This window comes from Mytilus trossulus, chromosome 14 (genome assembly GCF_036588685.1).
Source record: "Mytilus trossulus isolate FHL-02 chromosome 14, PNRI_Mtr1.1.1.hap1, whole genome shotgun sequence".
NCBI classification, from domain to species: domain Eukaryota; kingdom Metazoa; phylum Mollusca; class Bivalvia; order Mytilida; family Mytilidae; genus Mytilus; species Mytilus trossulus.
Genome location: NC_086386.1, coordinates 42,085,380 through 42,105,206, shown reverse-complemented (window position 1 = coordinate 42,105,206; position 19,827 = coordinate 42,085,380). Strand labels below are relative to the sequence as shown.

General features: G+C 29.0%; 1 protein-coding gene across 1 annotated transcript; it reads left to right on the top strand.

The window, feature by feature from the left end:
* The first annotated feature begins 6,215 nt into the window (after window positions 1-6,215).
* Window positions 6,216-18,729, top strand: LOC134697378 (uncharacterized). Its single transcript, XM_063559635.1, has 4 exons — window positions 6,216-6,770; window positions 10,096-10,347; window positions 15,290-15,474; window positions 17,469-18,729. Exons 1-4 carry the CDS (start codon window positions 6,624-6,626, stop codon window positions 18,019-18,021), a joined length of 1,137 nt encoding a protein of 378 aa, XP_063415705.1. The 5' UTR covers window positions 6,216-6,623; the 3' UTR covers window positions 18,022-18,729.
* The last annotated feature ends 1,098 nt before the right edge of the window (window positions 18,730-19,827 follow it).

The following is a 19,827-nucleotide window of genomic DNA, read 5'->3' as shown; positions in this document are numbered from 1 at the left end:
AAGCTAGAGAACATTCTGATTCCAGTGATATCTAGTTTTATACAGGTATCTTTATAAATCAGTCCACCACTAAGGGTCACTTATGCATGGCCCCTCAAAATATGACATCATAGAAAAAACTGTTGATAGCACCCCAAGTACTTAAAATAAATAGTGCCTGATATTATTTGTTTAATTCAGCTCTCTAAGCATACTTTTGGAAAATTAGATCATAAAAATATACTAATTCTTATGAGGCAAAAATCTACAATCTGATTGAACAATTACAATTAAGGCTGTAAATAAAACTCCATATACCTTAGCAGCTAGTACATGTAGTAGTAAGCAATCTTTAATTATGTGCAGAATTTTTTTTTAAACTGTTAAATTAATTTAAATGGTTAAAACAATCATGCGTTTTTTAATCAATAAACAAAATATCTTGTTTCAATTCGTTGTTTTTTTATCATTTACATTTCCTAGGAGAGGCATCAACAAAATGTTTTGAAATCTTATAAGAATTAACTTTATTTTGGTTGATCAGGGGTGTACGGATATTAACTGTAAGCCTCCTGCTGTAAATTGTGTGAGATAATTAAAATGATAAAGTAGATTATTATTGTTTACTTGATTCTTTCAATTGCAAATAGGATGAATATAGAACTCATACATATAAGTAGATAAACTAACCTGCAAGGTCAAAGGAAAATCCCTTTCAAGTAACACCACTGCTGTACTTGTGTCTTCAATAAGTCCTTGAAGCTGCTCAGTTGTGTAGGATGGTTGTGTAAGTCTTTTGATCACTTCAAATAAATTGAATAAGGTTTCTTCTTGTGGCTTTGCTAGGAGGCCTCTGATACACCATGCTGCAATATTCTTGGTTACGAACTGAAATAAAGTATTTTTCTATATGAATATGTATAAAAGGAGAATATTCACTATTATTTGAGTTTGAATTAACAAATGTTCTAAAAAAAAATACTTATATCATACAAGTATCTGTCATGACTGAATTAACTGTACTCTAATAAACCCAATACAATATTTACACATTTGACTTTTATCAAAAGTTCAAAATAATTTTTTATCTTTAATGACATTTATAATTGTCATAATTGATATTTTCAATAATTCTCAGTTTAGGGAACTTGACATATTTGTAATTGGTTTCCTTTAAATTCTATCTTCAAGTTAATCATTTTTTTTAGATCACTTTATTGAATATTTCATAGCATTTGTGCATGGTAACTGCATTTTGTTAAAATACAAAGATTCAAAGCATTTGGATGAAATGATATATATTACTAGATATATAGGGCATACTTTCAGTATATATATATATATATATATTGTTTGACATTCACACGTATAAAAATTGCGGTTTTTATCCAACGCAGTCATAGGTTTGAACGTAGTTTTCAATTTAGACTCGTTTATATATATATATAAATATATCAGAAATAAACAAAAGTTATACTTTTTTCCAGCTTTCAAATAATTATAATATTATCTAAAATTATCATTAATTATGAGTTATTATTCCCTCCCCTGAATGGTTGCTTTGACAAACACTAATTTTGATCATTGAGAAGCTCAATATTCCTTTAACAACACAACACTCTAAAATGTTCGTCGATTTAAAAGAGTTATCTCCCTGTAGTGTAAGGTACCACCTTAACCTTGCATTTTGGAAATTTTGTATATATATGAATTAAACAGGATTTTTCTAAATATTGCTAAAATCTAAATTGCATTTTAGTCCCCAAAAAAAGGTGCAATAATAATTGCAAGCAATAATTTCTGAACTTACAGTATTCATATCTAATTCATTAAATAAAATATTTTTATAATAAATACCTGTTGTTTGCCATGCATTGTACGCAGTGTCCATGCTCTGGTAAAATGGTCAGCAGGAGTATAATCAAAGCCTTTAGGGTATTTAACACTCTTTGCTCTGTTGTCAGCTAATTTAACATCCTGTTTTGTTAGTAACCAAGGAGCTGCTGGTAAAGGAGGCGCTTGGTTCAGGAACAGCTGTATTTACAGATGATTTCTTTGCCTGTTTGGATGGTCTCTCACATTCGGTTGTTGATGATGATGGTCTTTTTGGCCAGGTTTCTTTAAATCGATTATAATCTTTTTCGCACTGGCGAACTTTAGGTCCATCAGATTTGCCTGTTATCAGATCAAGAATGTTGCTGATGACATCTGCTAATGTGTGCATGCCATCTGGTTGCATCTGATGCACCCTGTCAAAATATGGTAGGCGATGAAGTGGATGTATCCCTTTAAATCCAGTTTCTTTTTGTAGTTTACATTTTTGGTTATTGTTTTTTTTTTTGTCATATTCTTTTCTTATTTCCATTTCTTCTTCCCTTGAATATGCTTGTGGTTTGGGAGCAACCTCTTCAGTTTTCTTGGCAAATAATGTCTTGTCTTTCCGAAATGGCGAATCTGTGGGTAAAAACTCTCTGTTCGATATGTGCAATACTTTATTCACGGAACTGCTATGGACACCTGTATCTTTGCAGAAAAAACAAGCACGAATAGCTGCTTGACCAGAACAGTGTAAAAGTTTAGAAAAAGCTGGTATATCACATAAATACTGTAATAAAGCAATCTTTACATTTACTGGTGCATCTGTGTAGGCGTCATACAAGTTACATTCAATGTTTGATAAAAGTTCATCAACTAAAACGTTAATATAAGGGTCCAGTGATTTTGGTTCTTTTCTACCATAGCCTGGAACAATACCTGCCAACATCATTGGTCCTAAAATATATCGCATTTCTTGTGGGAGTGTTATCCAGGTGATGATGAGAGGCCATATTGACTTCTGGACTGTTTGGTTCTTATTTGGATTCACACCATGAGCAAAAAGAGCCAATGGCACACAGTTCTGCTGTTGCTGATCTTTGAAGACTCCATCTGTCATCTGTTGTCGAAATATATTGCCATCTGTGTAGCTGCTTAGCCGGCCAGTTGTGTTAAGCTTGTTGGCATAAAGAATCTTTGCCAGGTTCCTAGTTCCATACCAACTAACTATGCGTGGTACTATAGGCATATATTGGAATGTTTTTTTGTTCCTGTTGTTTGAAAACACCAAACTTTCATTACAGTCTGGACAGGCAAGAATGGTACTGCTGATGGGAAAAATTTTACAGTCATTTGTACAGCATTTAAATTTTTCTATTGGCATCAGGTATGGTTGAATAATAGTGACAGCTTCACAATAAGTGGATGGCAGGTTGTTTGGTTGTGGTAGAACACACTTTTCGTGGTGAAGATACTGTGACAAAGCTGTCTTTGACATTCCGTTATTAGATGAAAATATGAATAAATGTTCGGCTATGGCATCTTTTACAGTTCTATTAGTTCCTTCATGAAGTAACTGATTTAAAATTAAAGTTTTTTTTAAAAGTTCCTTAGACTCTCTTACAATCTCAGGTTGTTCACTATGAGTGTCTGATATTTCAGCATGGGTGTTATGGATTTTCTTTGAATGAGCTCGGAAAGTCTTAATGTTGACAAATTTTCCATTACACTTTGAACATGTGCATTGTCTCTTCAAGTTATCCATTAAGGTGATGGTATGGCTGTATACTTCATATGACAAAGATGTTGATGATGTCATCCTGCAATAGAGAGAAAAAATGACTGTAACTACTGCAGTGGTATATGGATCATGCAAATGACTTGAGAATAAAATAGAGAATTTAAATGGAAAATGTGTCCAGGTGACAACAACCCGATCAAAAATAACAATTTAGTCCAGTAAATCTAGCATAAATTTGACCCAAACCTGAAAGTAATTGCAACAGAAGATTCTAAAGTTTTAATCTTTAGTATTATACCCCAAATATAAACAGAAAAATTCCCATAAATTTTACTCAAGGAAGACTTAAAAAACTCTTACAAAAATGGTAGAAATATCAATAAAAATTGATACAAAATGATAATTTTTCCGCTTCTATTCATCAGAATGTATTGATTCTAGATTTTTTAGCGGTCTTTAGAGTATAACAAACAACTCTAAAGGTGTTTTCATATCTTTTATCAAGCTATTACATAGATTTTTGTAATTCATTTTTTTACCATTTATTGAATTTTTCAACATGTCAAGTGGTCCGAGTACACAGTTATTTCGTAGTGCATTTCTTTTAGATAATAAATGAAAATGAAAAAATCCCACCTGCGCTTTCTCAATAATATTTTACAGTGTGCTGTTCTACTTTTGGGACAAATTATATCAAAATTATAGAAAACTTCATCAGCTCTTACTCAAAATATGGACAATTTTATGTTAAGGGGGTCTTGAAATGTTTTGACAGCTTCTGAAGTGCTGATTTTTCACCTTTTTCAGCTGAACCTTATCACTACTTAACATTAATATTTATGACCCAATTTTTTTTACAGTGTCATTTCATCCCCCAACTTGCTATATAAGGCATAAAGCATGGAGAAATAAATTTGGAAGGGGTATAACAAAAATTGACAAGTAACACACTGTCCACAACAAGGACTACATTCGTGGACAACGAAAAATCAAAGGACGATAACTGTGTACTCGGACCTAAGTTAAAGATTCTCAAATTTAATAATAAGAATTAAGTATGTTGTCTTCTTTTTGTGGTTTAAAGTTTCTTTAGACAAGTAAGATGCTGAAAAAATATAATGTACAGATGTAAATAATACCAAATTTTCACATTATTTTGTCAAAATGGTCAAAGCTTCAAATTTGCAATTTCTTCAATGAAAAATGCACCAAAAATATAAAACTACCCATACCACTTTGGTTTTGTACATTTCATGAGCAGAAGATTATATAATTAGTCAAATATCAACTTATAACCCCATCAAAGTATCATACTTTACATAAATTTCAAGAAAATCAACCAAAAACTGACAAAAAAAAACTCATTTTTGCAGAGTTAATCCCTTTCTAATAAAAATGCTGATTTTGAGTTTTCCTCAAATTAGATTTTATAGGACTTTTTTCTGTGTATATTTGGGACATATAAAGATTAGAATTAAAAAAAATCTGTTGCAATTAGTTTGAGGTTAAAATTTAGTTTGACTGGACTAATTGAACTAAAATTATAAACTGAACTTTAACCATTAATTCCAGTGGATAGGATTCACGTGTTTATACAAGTTATAAACAAAGTTTATAAATTAAAAACACATTTGGATCAAGACCACAGTGTATCAGTTTTTAAACAATCTTAATCTTCTTGTCAATTATTTTAATTGAAAAACAAAAATTATATCAAAAGATTTTTTTGTTGATGCATGCAAGGATTTGTATAGTTAGTCTAACTATCAAATCCTTGATGCATGAGATCTGAGTGTTTCTAGAGAAGACAACTAGCCCATATTTTCCTGTTTTTCATTAAAAATGTGGAAAAATTTGTAATATGGCCTTAATCTAAATTTTTTTCAAACATTTACATATTTTTTCTTTAGTGGCTGTTATGTATACATACGGTTACCAATTAATGAGCTTTTAAATTTTAAGTTTATAATTTAAAAAACATTTGTGAAAAAAAATTGGAACTTTTTTGTAAATTATTAATTATGAAGGATTGAAGTGTTATATTTAATAATACATGTACTGGTTTGTTTAATATAGAGTAGAAACATAAACAAAAAAAAGTCACAAAACCTCAAGGAAAAAAAGTCATTTTGATAAGATATAAAAAAAAAAATTATGAAACAAAATTAAAAAAATCAACCTACGAAATTGCTATACTAGTTCTGGTGCTCTTGTCATGGTTATGTGCCATATGAATATAACAAGGTAAAAATCATGGAAATATGCTTTCTAAAGGTTAAGCTTAAATTTGATACTTTTTTAATTTTGTGTAGAATTTGAAAGTAAAATTTAAGTTATAATCTAGCTTTTCTTGGACATAATGAAATTAAGTGAATCTCATCATCCACAGACTGACTGTGGATTTTCATAGATTACCAAGTCTTTTGATTCTGTTGAATTAATTTTTATTTGACAAATTTTGCAAATAAATTGTTTCACATAATCATATATTAAAGAATATTACTGGTTAGGACTATAAACTTTAAATTTAATAGTACTATTTAAAAATGTAAACACAAAACCGCTTTACATATAATGCACAAGGATGCAGGAAAATAAATAATTTACATTTATATATTTATTCAAAAACACTTTAATTATAAATATAAATGTATTATAAACATAAAACTTCTGATTGTTATTAATGCATATCATTAACATTGCAAATATATTTGTACACAACATTTCAAATGTATTATACATAGTAAAATAATTTAAATGTTGTTTTGATAGCAATTAGGAAAAACAATCCAAACATTTAATGAATTTGCAAAAAAACTTTCATCATTTGAAGTTTCCTATCAGGATATATTCGAATGGCTTCACAAACCCAATCATAATATTAAAAACACAATAGAAATGGCATTTTCAATTTACAAGAGCCATATACATGTCAGCTTGGCATTGAAGCCATGTTCATCGTTATTATAACACCTGTAAAACTTCAAATAGAAAACACAAGTAGATGTTTAACCAATCAATTATCATCTTTTTAACCTTATATAAAAAGTAAAACTGAACACTTGCACATTATTGTTTGCTTGTCAACATGGAATATCAACGTCACTACCAGCCAACCTTTACACATCTTAACAATGTGAGAAGTAACAACCAGATAATGCATCAATACCAGCCAACTTATTCTCTGCCAACTAGTAGTAGATCAACAAGTCAGATGTCATACCAGCAAAATACGGTGAGTTGCAAATACACTATAGTAATTAGTTTAAATAATTAACATGTGAACAATTAATATAAGGCATCAAAATCTGTCTAGTAAAGTTATTTCGGTTTTTTATTTGGGAGGACAGATAGAAAAAGAGGGGAGGAGTGTTAATTACTCTGTATAAAATAATAATATTCAAACACAACCATTATAGACCCAATAAACCATTTCAACTCATTTAAGTTTCATTATTTTCTCACCTGTTTATGAATATGAACATGAATATTGCATTTTTAGAAGTAAAGTTATTTTTTTTTATCATATTTTCTAATAATCAGATAATGTTGCTTTGCTTTATATATCATATTTTATTTTTCTGAGCATAAGCAAGGCCCTATTTTGCAATTTGATGTTGTTAAGTATTTAAAATCTTGATATTTAACATAATTGTATAATATTTGATTTAAACAATGATTTGTATAGTCTAACTATGATCCATGATTAACATAAACATTAGTATCAAATTTGAGATACAATTTTTTTTAACAAAATTGTCTTCAATTATATTTAAGGATGTATGCTTGTCATATATATATGTTTTGGAAATTTTGTCAGCTTTTGAAATTCTCTGGTTTTATCCATTTGAATGCCTTAAAAAAATTTGACCATGAACCCCCATTTTTTCTTTGTATAAATCTTATACATGTATAATTATAAGCCATTTGTGAAAGTCTTATAAATCTTAATTATATTAAATAGTTTTTGAGAACTTTTAACTGGTCAATGGTAAAGCTAGAAAAGTCAAGAGAGAACATTTCTGGCCAAAATTCCAATGGCTAATATCTCAAAAACAATCACATTGACCCCTATATTCTTTTTGATTTTTTTAATCCTCAACTTAACCCCTATCAATACATACTAGTTTTTGGAAAGTTATTTATTTTGAATCTGAGCAGCAAACATCATTAACTGATGATATTCTGATGGTAGGTCATGTCAAAATGTTTTTGATACTTATATCATGCTGATAGACCAACAGATATTTATTAAATGAACACTCTCTGTGTAATTATAATTAATTTTTCAACATGTTTCTTGCATTCCATGAATATAGGTTGTAAATTATAAAATATCCTTTTTGATGTTTATAAAAAAAAATTCATCTCAGTATAGGTGTTGCTCATTGTTGAAGGCCATACAGTGACCTATAGTTGTTCATTTCTGTTTCATTTTGGTAGCTTTTGGAGAGTTGTCTCATTGGCAATCATATCACATCTGCTTCTTTTGGAAACATCTGTGCAAAAAATTATGATCTGATCTTCTAATGGTTTAACTTTGGACCCTTTTGGCCCCTTTTTCCTAAACTGTTTGGACCAAAACTCCCTAAATCAATCCCAACCTTCCTTTTACGGTCATAAACCTTGTGTTTAAATTTCATAGATTTCTATAAACTTATACTAAAGTTATGGTGCTAAAACCAAGAAAAATGCTTATTTGGACCCCTTTTTGGTCCCCAATTCCTAAACTGTTGGAACCAAAACTTCCAAAAACAATCCCAACCTTTCTTTTGTGGTCACAAACCTTATGTCAAAATTTCATATATTTCTATTTACTTAAACTAAAGTTATAAAACATATCATATGTGTACTTAAGTTTTTTTAAGCAGGGCAAGGACTTTTTTCCCATTAATTAAAGCCAAGCGAGAACTTTTTTTAATAATAAATATTGACAGGCATAATTTTCTTTATATTTGCTCCCAGCAAAATCACACTAGTGTTTCAAAAAGTAGTATCTACATTGTATTATCATATGGTGAAATTAAGTCGACAATTAAACATGAAATTCAGAAGTGGCATTATAGTAGACAAATATAGTGTTGCAAAATCTAGTACTTTTTATATCTTTTTAACAGAGATTATCCCATCTGTACCATCTCCCTTTTTCCAAAGATCTTTCTCAAAAGTCATAATTATTTATTAGCTTTCTCTTTTAACAATACATACATGTAAACATGTTGTGCTACTTTTTTCTTTCACAAATAATTTTTTTACTCTTTGGTCGGGTTGTTTTTCTGTGACATTCCTTGTTTCCATCTGTAATTTTATTGTTATTGACCTCATCCTATTTCTTTATATAAATCTGATTTTTTTAAATTTTCAAACAATGTATTATGATAATTTGTGTTGATAATTACTTAATACAAACAACTAACAAGAATGAAATTAAAACTCTGAGATGGGGAAATATGAACTTTTTGTTTAAAGAGTATATTTATATATATATAGTTAATTACCTAAATAAACATGATAAATAAACTTAAAACTATTTTGTCCAGGGTAAAACAGTTAAGATGGTTACACTAAAGACTGGTGTCTGTGTAAAAGGTGAGAGATGAGGGTCTATAGATATAGGAAGATGTGGTGTAAATGCCAATGAGACAACTCTCCATCCAAATAACAATTTGAAAATTAAACCATTATTGTAAAGTACGACCTTCAACACGGAGCCTTGGCTCACACCAAACAACAAGCTATAAAGGGCCCCAAAATTACTAGTGTAAAACCATTCAAACGGGAAAACCAACGGTCTAATCTATCATTGATATTAACCATTTATATCTAAAATTAATAAGGCATTTTGCAATAATATGTCATTATAAAAACAACCATTTTTTTTCAAGAAACCAGTCATGGTTACTTCTAGTACAGGGGTACTTCTAGTACAAGTTATTTGTGTCTACTTATAAGTAAATTTTGTTAGATTTAAATTTCATTGTCGATGAAATTAAACATACATGTTGAATAATGACATCTGTTAACATATGGTAAAGGACAGACACTCATGTTTGATAAAAAAATCTTAAAGAAATTAAGATAGTTTGAATTTTTTTACTTGTATAAGTTAAAAAATTTAATGTCTATGGTACATACATGTAACTAAATTAGCCAATAAAATAATATATTAGAAAAATTAAATAAAATACACTTGTATCAAAGTTGTATGTATATTTTTAAAAGTACACGTATCTTACTAATTAACTTCTTTAAATAAATAAAATAAAAGTAACTTGTACATGTATGTAGTACTCTTGACTGTGATATTTCTGTACATTTCCACATCTTTGGCAAATAACAATTTCTTAGTTAATTATTATTGTTCTATTACAAAGGCAAAATACTCAAATAATTGCTATGACTAAGATAATAAAATAGTCTATCAAAAAGGATGTCTATGCTCAAGTCTTAATTTACTGAATCTTTTAAGAGTTCACTGAAATTATTATCATGTTTCCATATTTTATTATGCATACAAAAGTGATTTAATTTACATTGCAAATTTCTTATTTAATTTTCAGATGCTAAATCCTTCCTCTCAAGACATAACTATGGCCACACTACAGAACTTTAATACACAATCTGACAGAGGAGATCAGCCACCAAAATGTGATCTAAGATGCAAGTGCTGTGCTGTACAAATGGCTTTTGGACTAGTGTGTGCCTGTAATCTGACCAAAGAAAGTGTTGGTACACAGACTGATATTTTAGTTCTCAACATGACTACTGAAGACTACTTCAAACCAAAGACAACTGCCTTTAAGCTATTACAGGTAAGACAATTATGTATTTTATATTTTACTAGACCTTTATTGAAGAGTATCAGTTGAACATAATAAAAGTAATATTGCATTCTTGTATAGACATGATAGATGTAGTAATACTATCATACTTAGAAAAAATATAAAAAATTAAGGGTCTGTTCTAAAAAAAAAGTACTTTTCTTTTCTAAACTAAATTCTAACCAATATCTTAAAAAGGAAATTTGTATTAAAGACATTTATAATCAAAAGAATGTTGGATTAGATATTGTCAGATGTGATCTTAATATTATTTATTTCTATTAGAAAGTAAAACAAGTCTTATCATATCAGAAATATCCTCTCATACATTTAGAAGTGATATTTTCAAACTAATGAGTTATCAGTATGATTGATAATGGTCTATGCATTCGTTATAGAGAGTGTTCAATGAAAGAAAGTAACATATTATTATACTGTATTAGTCTGGTGCTAATTTAGCATGATCAAAACTACCATTCAGAAGCATACTACAATTTGTACATTGTATATCAACAGAAACAACACATTTAAAGTTGAAAAGATGATGATCAGCCTGAATTAACCATAATCAGAAAATCTTAACATTCAGCAATTATAAATATATCAATTTATTAATGTTTTCCCCCCATTTTCTAGCATTTAAAAAAGTATAATTTAAGTTTTAAAGTTATCCAATAAGTGTCAAATTATAGATTAGCTTTAAACATTCAGTGGTATTTCAGATACATATTCAGGACAAGCCATGGTAATGAGAAATTTATCAATTAGAATTATTCTTATAGGGAAGGTAAATGTGACTGACATTGCCTAGCCTTCAACAATAATCAAATACTTCAATTTAGCATTAAGCCCCATTTACACAAATTAATATCTAAAAATGTTTTATTTGCTTATGTGTCAATATTTATTTTAATGACCTGCTAATTTTAAATACTTTTTGAATTGTAATTGAAGAAATTATAAGTTATTTAGGTAAAACAGGCAGTATGTATGACCTTTAAATATATATATATTTTCAGTTCTGATAGCAGAAGTCTATACCATGCACTTAAAACTTTGAATATTTAAATATTTTAAATCCATGAAATAAAACTGAATTGTACATGCTGTAACTTACACTTGTCATTTCGGGGCCTTTTATAGCCGTCTATGCAATTTTGGCCTAAATTTGCTTATTGTAGTAGACTGTACAGTGATTATTTAGTTAAGTGTCATTTGGTCTCTTGTGGAGAATTGTCACATTGGCAATAATGAATCATACCACATCTGCTTTTTAATATGAAAGAACTTAATTATTTAGAAGAAAAATTGCCAAAGTTTTATATTCATATTTTTACAAGTTTCTAATGATCATTATAATATATATAGCACAATGTTTTTTGTTCGAAAATGCATTTTGAGGGGAAGCGACTCTGAAAGAGTGCATTTTCTGAAGGAATCTACTTGTGTATCTTGCTGTTTGTATTATAGCCTTAACTGTCCCTATTTATTCTTTAGATATTTTAAAAGCCTTTTCAAAGGTATCTCACTAATTGTTAAATTTTTTAACCATAAATAAACATCAAAATCTATTTAGTTTTGTCTCTGCTGCCAGTGAATATAATAATCAGTATAATTATATTCAAGTATGAGTTAAAAAAAAATAAAGTCTACTCACCATATTTGAAAGGAACTGCAACAACCATAGTTTAATACAAGAAACAAGATTAACAACATTTATGCACTGACAGGATAATGAGATATGGATTTCAATTAAATAATTGAGGTTATATTTATATGGCATTACTTATGTTTGTGTTTAAGACTTTTTGATTGGCCAATGAGTTTTTAAACATAGGTAAAAGTAAAATTATGCTGTTTCATGATTGGATAAAAAACATCAATCAAAGGATTAAAAAAATATTTACCTTTGATCAGGTTGATGAAGTAATAAAATTTATTTTGCAAAAAGTTTTAACTATAGGTAATACACGAAAGGTGTGAAAAAATTTAAAGATCTAATACATTGTGCAATAAAGATGTCAAGGTTGTGGATGTAAATTAAGATCAAAATGATAAGATTAAACTCTTACCTTCATCAATTGTACACTGATCATTTAAAGGTGTGAAAATTACTAACGAGTGAATTAAAATGTAATTAAAGTAAAATAAAATGAATTGGAAAAATTATGATGGAATTATGAAAAAATAATAAAGCCTTTCTTTTAATGCATATTACACTTCTGGGACTATCATTATTATTATACTGATCCGGGTTCACTATTTTAAATGTTTTAAACACTTAATGATAGGGTACTTTGATATTTTGTATTTAAGTAGAAATTTTTCTTAGTTTTAAATAAATCTGTTTATTCTTTACATGCCATTAAGGTTTCACTTAATTTTGAATTATAACTTAATGAATGATATTTGAAATAAAATTGTTTGGCCAATGAATAAATTTTATTTCTTGAAAACTTAAAACAATACTAAGTTTTTTTATAAAGAAAATGGTTCAAATGGATAATGTATGCTTACGGCATGAAGATATGAAACTACAAATGTATTGGGTCAGAGAAAATTAATACACCTGAAATTTTCTTACCACATACAAAAAATAAAGCTTTTTTTCAGCTGAATCTTATACGCTATTTGTTAAGTATTGCACTCATTGATAAAAATTTACTCCTAGCTTTTGTTAATAATGAAGAATATGAATACATTTCATTATGATTATGAATAAATAAGTGTAATATACTGAGTAAGTTCCAGATACCTATTAAATCTTCTTATATTAATGATTAATATTTTTCAACAGTTTTTTTGGTAAAATTGTATGAGTATCTCCTAATAGTTAATTTGAAATAAAATTAAAAAGATTCAAAATAAGATTCAAAATTTATCAAGGAAACTCAAATGTTACTATGTGACTTTTAGGTAAGCAGGAGGCTAATGCAACGGTACAAAAAAATCTGCAAAAATTGAAACATTTGTTTTTTTCATTAAACATTTTATTTATTACATCTAAAATTAGTTGTTACTTTAAAACAGTTGTTTTGGCCCCAGATGACTTTTAAATTTTTTAGATGATTAAAAAAGCTCCCTCGTTGGTAAAAAACGCCATTATTTTGCATAGAAATTAAAATAATTTTTTTAACTCATTAGTGACCTATATTTTCTTAAACTAAACATTGTAAAATTTAAACCATTTCTGTAGTTTGGTTCTTTTTTTGTTTCAATTTTACCTTTTTTCTCCTATAAGTTCAATAGAAAAGTACTGTAAATTCAGAAATTATTGCGTGTGTATTATTGTGATTTTGTCATTTTAAACTTAAATGCGATTTTAATTTTTACAATTTTGAGAAAAGTCCTGCTTTATTCAGTTAGAATATTACAAAATGTGAATTTTTAATTATTGCGTTTACAATTCTGTCGCAATAATTGCAATAATAAAAAACTCACAATAATTTCTGAATTTACATTACCTAAAAAAATGCATGCTTTTTACAAAGGTAGATTGTGAGCTGAAATAAACAGTGACCCATATTTTTATTTATTTATTTCCATTAAGGATAGGATAATTTATTTTTGGAAAAATAGTGAAATCCTATGTTTGAAAAAAAATAATTATTTAGACTTGCAAGCCCCCTTAATAGAAAAAAGAAGGTGTGTGTGATTGCCAATGAGACAACTCTCAAAAGGACCAAATGACACAGAAATTAACATCTACAGTTCACTGTATGGCCTTCAACAATGGGCAAAGCCCACACACATAGTCCGCTATAAAAGGCCCAGACATATTTCTTGGTTTTGACCCCCCTGGGAGCAAAAAATAGCTGGATCTGCACCTGAATAGAGAGGGGAAAGGTACCAAAGGGATATCCAAACTCATATATGAAAAATAAACTGACAGCACAATGACTATATATATAACAGAAATAGGGATCAGGTCAGTGAACCATGAAATTGGAGTAAAAACTTTCATAAGTCATAATTACTCATTATAAGATTTAAATCTCATATTATACAAAACTGTTGTCTGCTCTATGGTTAGGTTGTTGTCGCTTCGACACATTCCCTGTTTTCTTTCTTAATTTTTAAACTGATATAAGAGTTTAAGTAATAATTCATAGAAAGTCTCATGAAGTTTTTTCAATTTATTGCAAGAAAATGATAAGATTGTCGCATATTTTTAATATTACAACATCACTTCTGACAATTTATCACTTATGGTCACATCTAAGAAAAAAAAAAATTGGATACAAACACTGAAAATTGCAAGATGAACCTGGGCATGTAATTATGGCCTTAAATGGACCTTTAAGGGCAAAATTGATAATTCTTGTTGTTTTAAAATAAATGTCAATTTTAATGTCCCATCTGCTATTTCTATGTTCTCTATTTTCCATGTTCCTAGATCTTTCTGTCAGTAAAGATTGTTGCATCATTTCTTGTTAAAGTTTCCGGTCAAGGTAGATTTCAATGACGTTTAAGTCACAGCTACTTTAAACTTTTAGAACATATGAAAAAGAAGATGTGGTATGATTGCCAATGAGACAACTATCCACAAAAGACCAAAATGATACACACATTAATAACTATAGGTCACTGTATGTCAAAGCCCATACCGCTTAGTCAGCTATAAAATGCCCGGATGAGACAATGTAAAACAATTCAAACAAGAAAACTAACGGCCTTATTTATGTAAAAAAAGGAACGAAAAATAAATATGTAACACATGAACAAACCACAACCACTGAATTACAGGCTCCTGATCCTTATTAGTTGTAAGTCAAATTAGTGTTCTGACCAAGTTTCATGGTTTATTGGACATTGAAAATATAGTGTGTCACACTAAGTGAATGTCAGTACATCAAAACTGTATTAGAACTTATTCCTTAATTTCTTTCTGTAATATTATCATTCATTTTATCATATTTATTCATCATTGTAGAACCAGATAACCAGTGTCCTCCATACAACCAAACTGAGCAGCACATCTGACAAAACTTTTGAGGACAGTGTTTCGGAAGTTATCAACTTCATTAATGATCTACCAGATACACCTAGAACCAGAGAAAAAGTTAGAACAAGGTTCAGAAAAAGAATGTACAACCAAAAGGGATATGAAAAAACCAAGTGAGTATAATTTTGTTTTAAGAAGTGTATGCATAATTCATGCTCCTGCCACCAGGTCAAAAGGGTGTTAAGTTTACCTTTGACCTTAAGAATGTCAGTACATCTTTGTCTGTAATGTGTTTAAAATATAATGGGGCGTAGCATACAACATTCTTGAGTTATATAAAATAGAAGATGTGGTATGATTGCCAATGAGACAACTATTCACAAAAGACCAAAATGACACAAACATTAACAACTATAGGTCATAGTACAGCTTTAACAATGAGCAAAGCCCATACCGCATAGTCAGCTATAAAAGGCCCAATAAGACAATGTAAAACAATTTAAACAAGAAGACTAACCGCCTTAGTTATGTAAAAAAATGAACGAAAAACAAATATGTAACACTCAAACAAACGACAACCACTGAATTACAGGCTCCTGAATTGGGACAAGCACATGTATACATAAATTCTTTAATGAGGCTTGAGGGTGTAAGATTTTCAGAAAAAATTTAAAAATTTATTTTTCATTACAAATTTTATTAATTATCCTTAGTAATTGGTACTTTATCACATGGTACAAAAATCATTCCAAAAAATATTTCTGTGTTGGCCCCAGGTGACATTTAAAATGTAAATATCATTGAAAAAGCTCTAAATTATCTCCCTTTGATGCAAAAATGCCATTTTTTGGCATTAAAATTGAAATATTTTTTTAAATCATCGGTGAACTATATTTTTATTGTTTTTTTTCAAATAAGCTGTTCATAAATTAAATAATTGTATAAGTTTAATTGATTTCTGTAAATTTTTTTTCTATTTTGATATTACTGTTTCTCTCATTATAAGTTTGACAGAAAAAAAGGACATTTACAAAAAATGTATGCTTTTTTTTTTGAAGATTGTGAGCCGAAATGAATGGTGACCAAATTTTTTTATTTATCTATTAAGAATAAGATAAAGTTCATTTATAAATAGAAAAATATAGCGAAATCCTATATCATATAAATAAAAATGTTTTAGACCCACGAGCCCCCTTAATCAGGTTATATATAAGCCAGGCTACATAGCAAGTTATAAGAAGACCAAGAGTAACACCTGCTTAACAATCCAATAAATGGTCTGAATAAATCTTAAAATTGAAAACAAATAACATGTATATAAATCACAGAATTGCATGCTATCGATTACTTTAGACAATTGAATAAGTGACATAGTTTACTCAGAGAGTTGATATGGAAATGTTAATAAAATTAACAGTTGTTGATAGATATATCTTCAGTGAACCTTTGACACTTCTGTTCTATACAAACAATTAAAGAAACAGGAAACAAATACTGGCAAATAAACTTACCTTACAGAATGAGATGATGATATCAGTTTCTTTTTACTTCTTAGAGGTCTTCTGAGATTTTTGTTCAGTTGTTACATTCCATGTTTCCGGTACTGGCTTTTTAAACTATCATGCAAACCGTGAATTAAAGGTGTACGCAATATATATGAGATATGGAAGTAAAAAAAAATCTTCCAGTTAATCAAAATAAGAATTCTGTTTATGAAATGTCAGTTCCTGATCCTAATAATAGAATGAAGAAGTCTGGAAGACTCGTGAACTTGCTTATTATTCCCAAAAAAAAAGAGACCCTTTCACCCTCTGATGTTAATATTTCCCCATTGTGGTTAACATAGGACACCAACTAAAAAATGGAGATAATTGAATCTTTTATGCAATATGATAACAGTTATTATTATTGTTATTTTAAACACCTTTGTTGTTGTTAACAATTCAATATTTTAAGTTATATACTAGTGAAAGATGTGTGTTATAATGCAGCATATTCTGAAATGTTGATGCATTAGTCATAACAGCTAAAACAAATAATAACATTTCAGGTGACGAGTTAACTATATAAAAAACAAATTACTTATAAAGAGAAAATCTGTATAAATATTTACAAACTTAGGTTTATAGAAGTACAGAGATACTAATTATTTATTTTTTTATTTCAGAGAGTTAGCCATAGCAACTGGCGGTAGTGTTAGAAAATTGCAGTGGAAGAAAGCCAGAGAGGCAGTAATACCACCAAAACAACCCAGGGCATCCTTCAAACAAAGGAATATTTCAATTGTGAGTTCCGCAACAACATCACCCATATCTTCCCCTGCTGTGTCTCCGGTATCTACTCCAGCAAATTCTCCACAAACTTCACCCACTCAACCTCCAATGATTTCTCCTGCTTCATCAGTCTCTTCTCATACAACAGAACAGCTTCCACAGACAAACAGTTTAGGAGTTTATTTTAAAGTAGGAGACAATGTCTGCATTGCAAGTGGCGGCAAGACGTATGACTTTGCAACTGTGGAAAAGATATGGACCTCAAGAGTCGACATAACCTACCTAAAAAAAGCTGGGCCTAAGCTTTCAACATGGAAGTTGGGTAGTGGTAAACTTTACAAAGACAGTATTCATAAGAACACTGTCTTTCATTGCTTGGGCAAAGTAGATCAAGTAGAGGGTCAGCTAATGCAGACAATAAAGAAAAAACTAAATAGTCTTTTTTAGTAGACAATTTTGTAAAAACATGTAAAGTTTGACTTTTGAAGTATGTTATCTTATTGTCATTTAAATTTTATTTTCAGATTTTATCAAAATTTACTAGTAATTTAAGGGCCCTTTATGAACCGAGGCTTCGTGTTGATGGCTTTTCATTGACTAATAATTGTTTACTTTTTTAAATTGTTATTTGGATGGAGAGTTGTCTCATTGACACTCACACCACATCTTCCTATATCTATAAGTTAACAGTTTTGATTATAGGTTAAGCTAGCTGATTGTTTTTTTGTATATATTTATGTAAATATTTCAGGTTTCAATTAAGATATATAATATAAAGTACTCATTGAATAAAAATATATTTAATTCATTTAAGACTGTTCTCTCCTCTTCTATCTTAAAACTTGCCAGTAATTGGGAATCCTATAGCTTTGTTTTAAGTTTATCCATGAACTACCATTTAAAAATTTTGCACACTAACTACGACTTTTTTCCCTTAAATGTATCACATAGAGTTAAAAATGATATGTTTACAAAACTATAGAAATTCTTGTTATATTTTCATGGTTTTTGAAAGAAAAAATGTGCCAATGTTAAGTGTAGGAAAAGTTGAGAACAATGTTTATTTTTTGACAAATTTTCAATGTATTTATCTTGAAAAAACGCACACAGACCAATTATTTGTTTTCTGCTTTTTCAGTCCCTTTATTTATATTAAATCAATTTGAAATAGTATTGTAAAAAGCTGGTTATTTTTACACAGAGTAGAAAATACCCTTTAACAAGTTAAATTAAGGAGATAAGAAACACAAAGAATACTTTGTTTATTGTTTAACTTAGTTGTCTTGTATTTTTATTGTTAACTGGCAAATATGTTTTGAATGTTGAATTGTCACTTTACTGTTTGTCATCTTGCCGGAAAAAATTAAATTTCTTTTTGTCGAGACTTTGGGTTTTCCCTGTGTTATTGTTATAGTATTTATAAGTTCAAAAATGGTTAGTGAGAGAAGTTGTATAATAGGTTCTTGTTTTGGGGAAAAGATATATATAGGTAAAATATGCAAAGACATACTTTGGCTGTTCAAAAGGTGGGGTTCAGTTATGTTATATTATTTTTTCACAGAATGTATGATTTACAATATCAAATATGACTTCAGTCCATTTAAATAATGTATTGGACATTTTGTATTTTGTTTTGTTTGAATATTGTTGTTATAATATATTTGTTTATTCATAATGTTTTAACATGATTAAAATTGCTAGCTAGAAAAGAGAAATGTTATTGCTAGCAACTAAACCTATACCTAGAGTTTTGTTTTATTTATTATACGAAGGATTAACAAATGCAGAAAAAATGTTTATATAGATTTACATACTACTATCTACACTTACACTTCCAAAGAAAAAATAATCTGCTTTAATTCATTAAGGGGAATAACTCTAACTTAACAATTGGAAAACTAGTTTGACCTAGTGTTAAGTACATTCAAGACAGATTTTAGCATGTCAAGAATATATCAAGAAAAATTAAGACACAATTCAAAATGTTAAGAATGTGTCGAGACATAATGAGGAAAAAAAAGAATGTCGAGAATCCGTCGAGACATAATGAGAAAAAAAAAGAATATCGAGAATCCGTCGAGACATAATGAGGAAAAAAAAGAATGTCGAGAATCTGTCGAGAAATTTTAAGACATTATTCAGAATGTCGAGAATATGTCGAGTAAATTTCATACTTATTTAATACAAGTCAGAATTTGTCAAGAAAAATTAAGACATAATTCATTCTTTTTGAGATTGTCGAGTAAAAGTTCA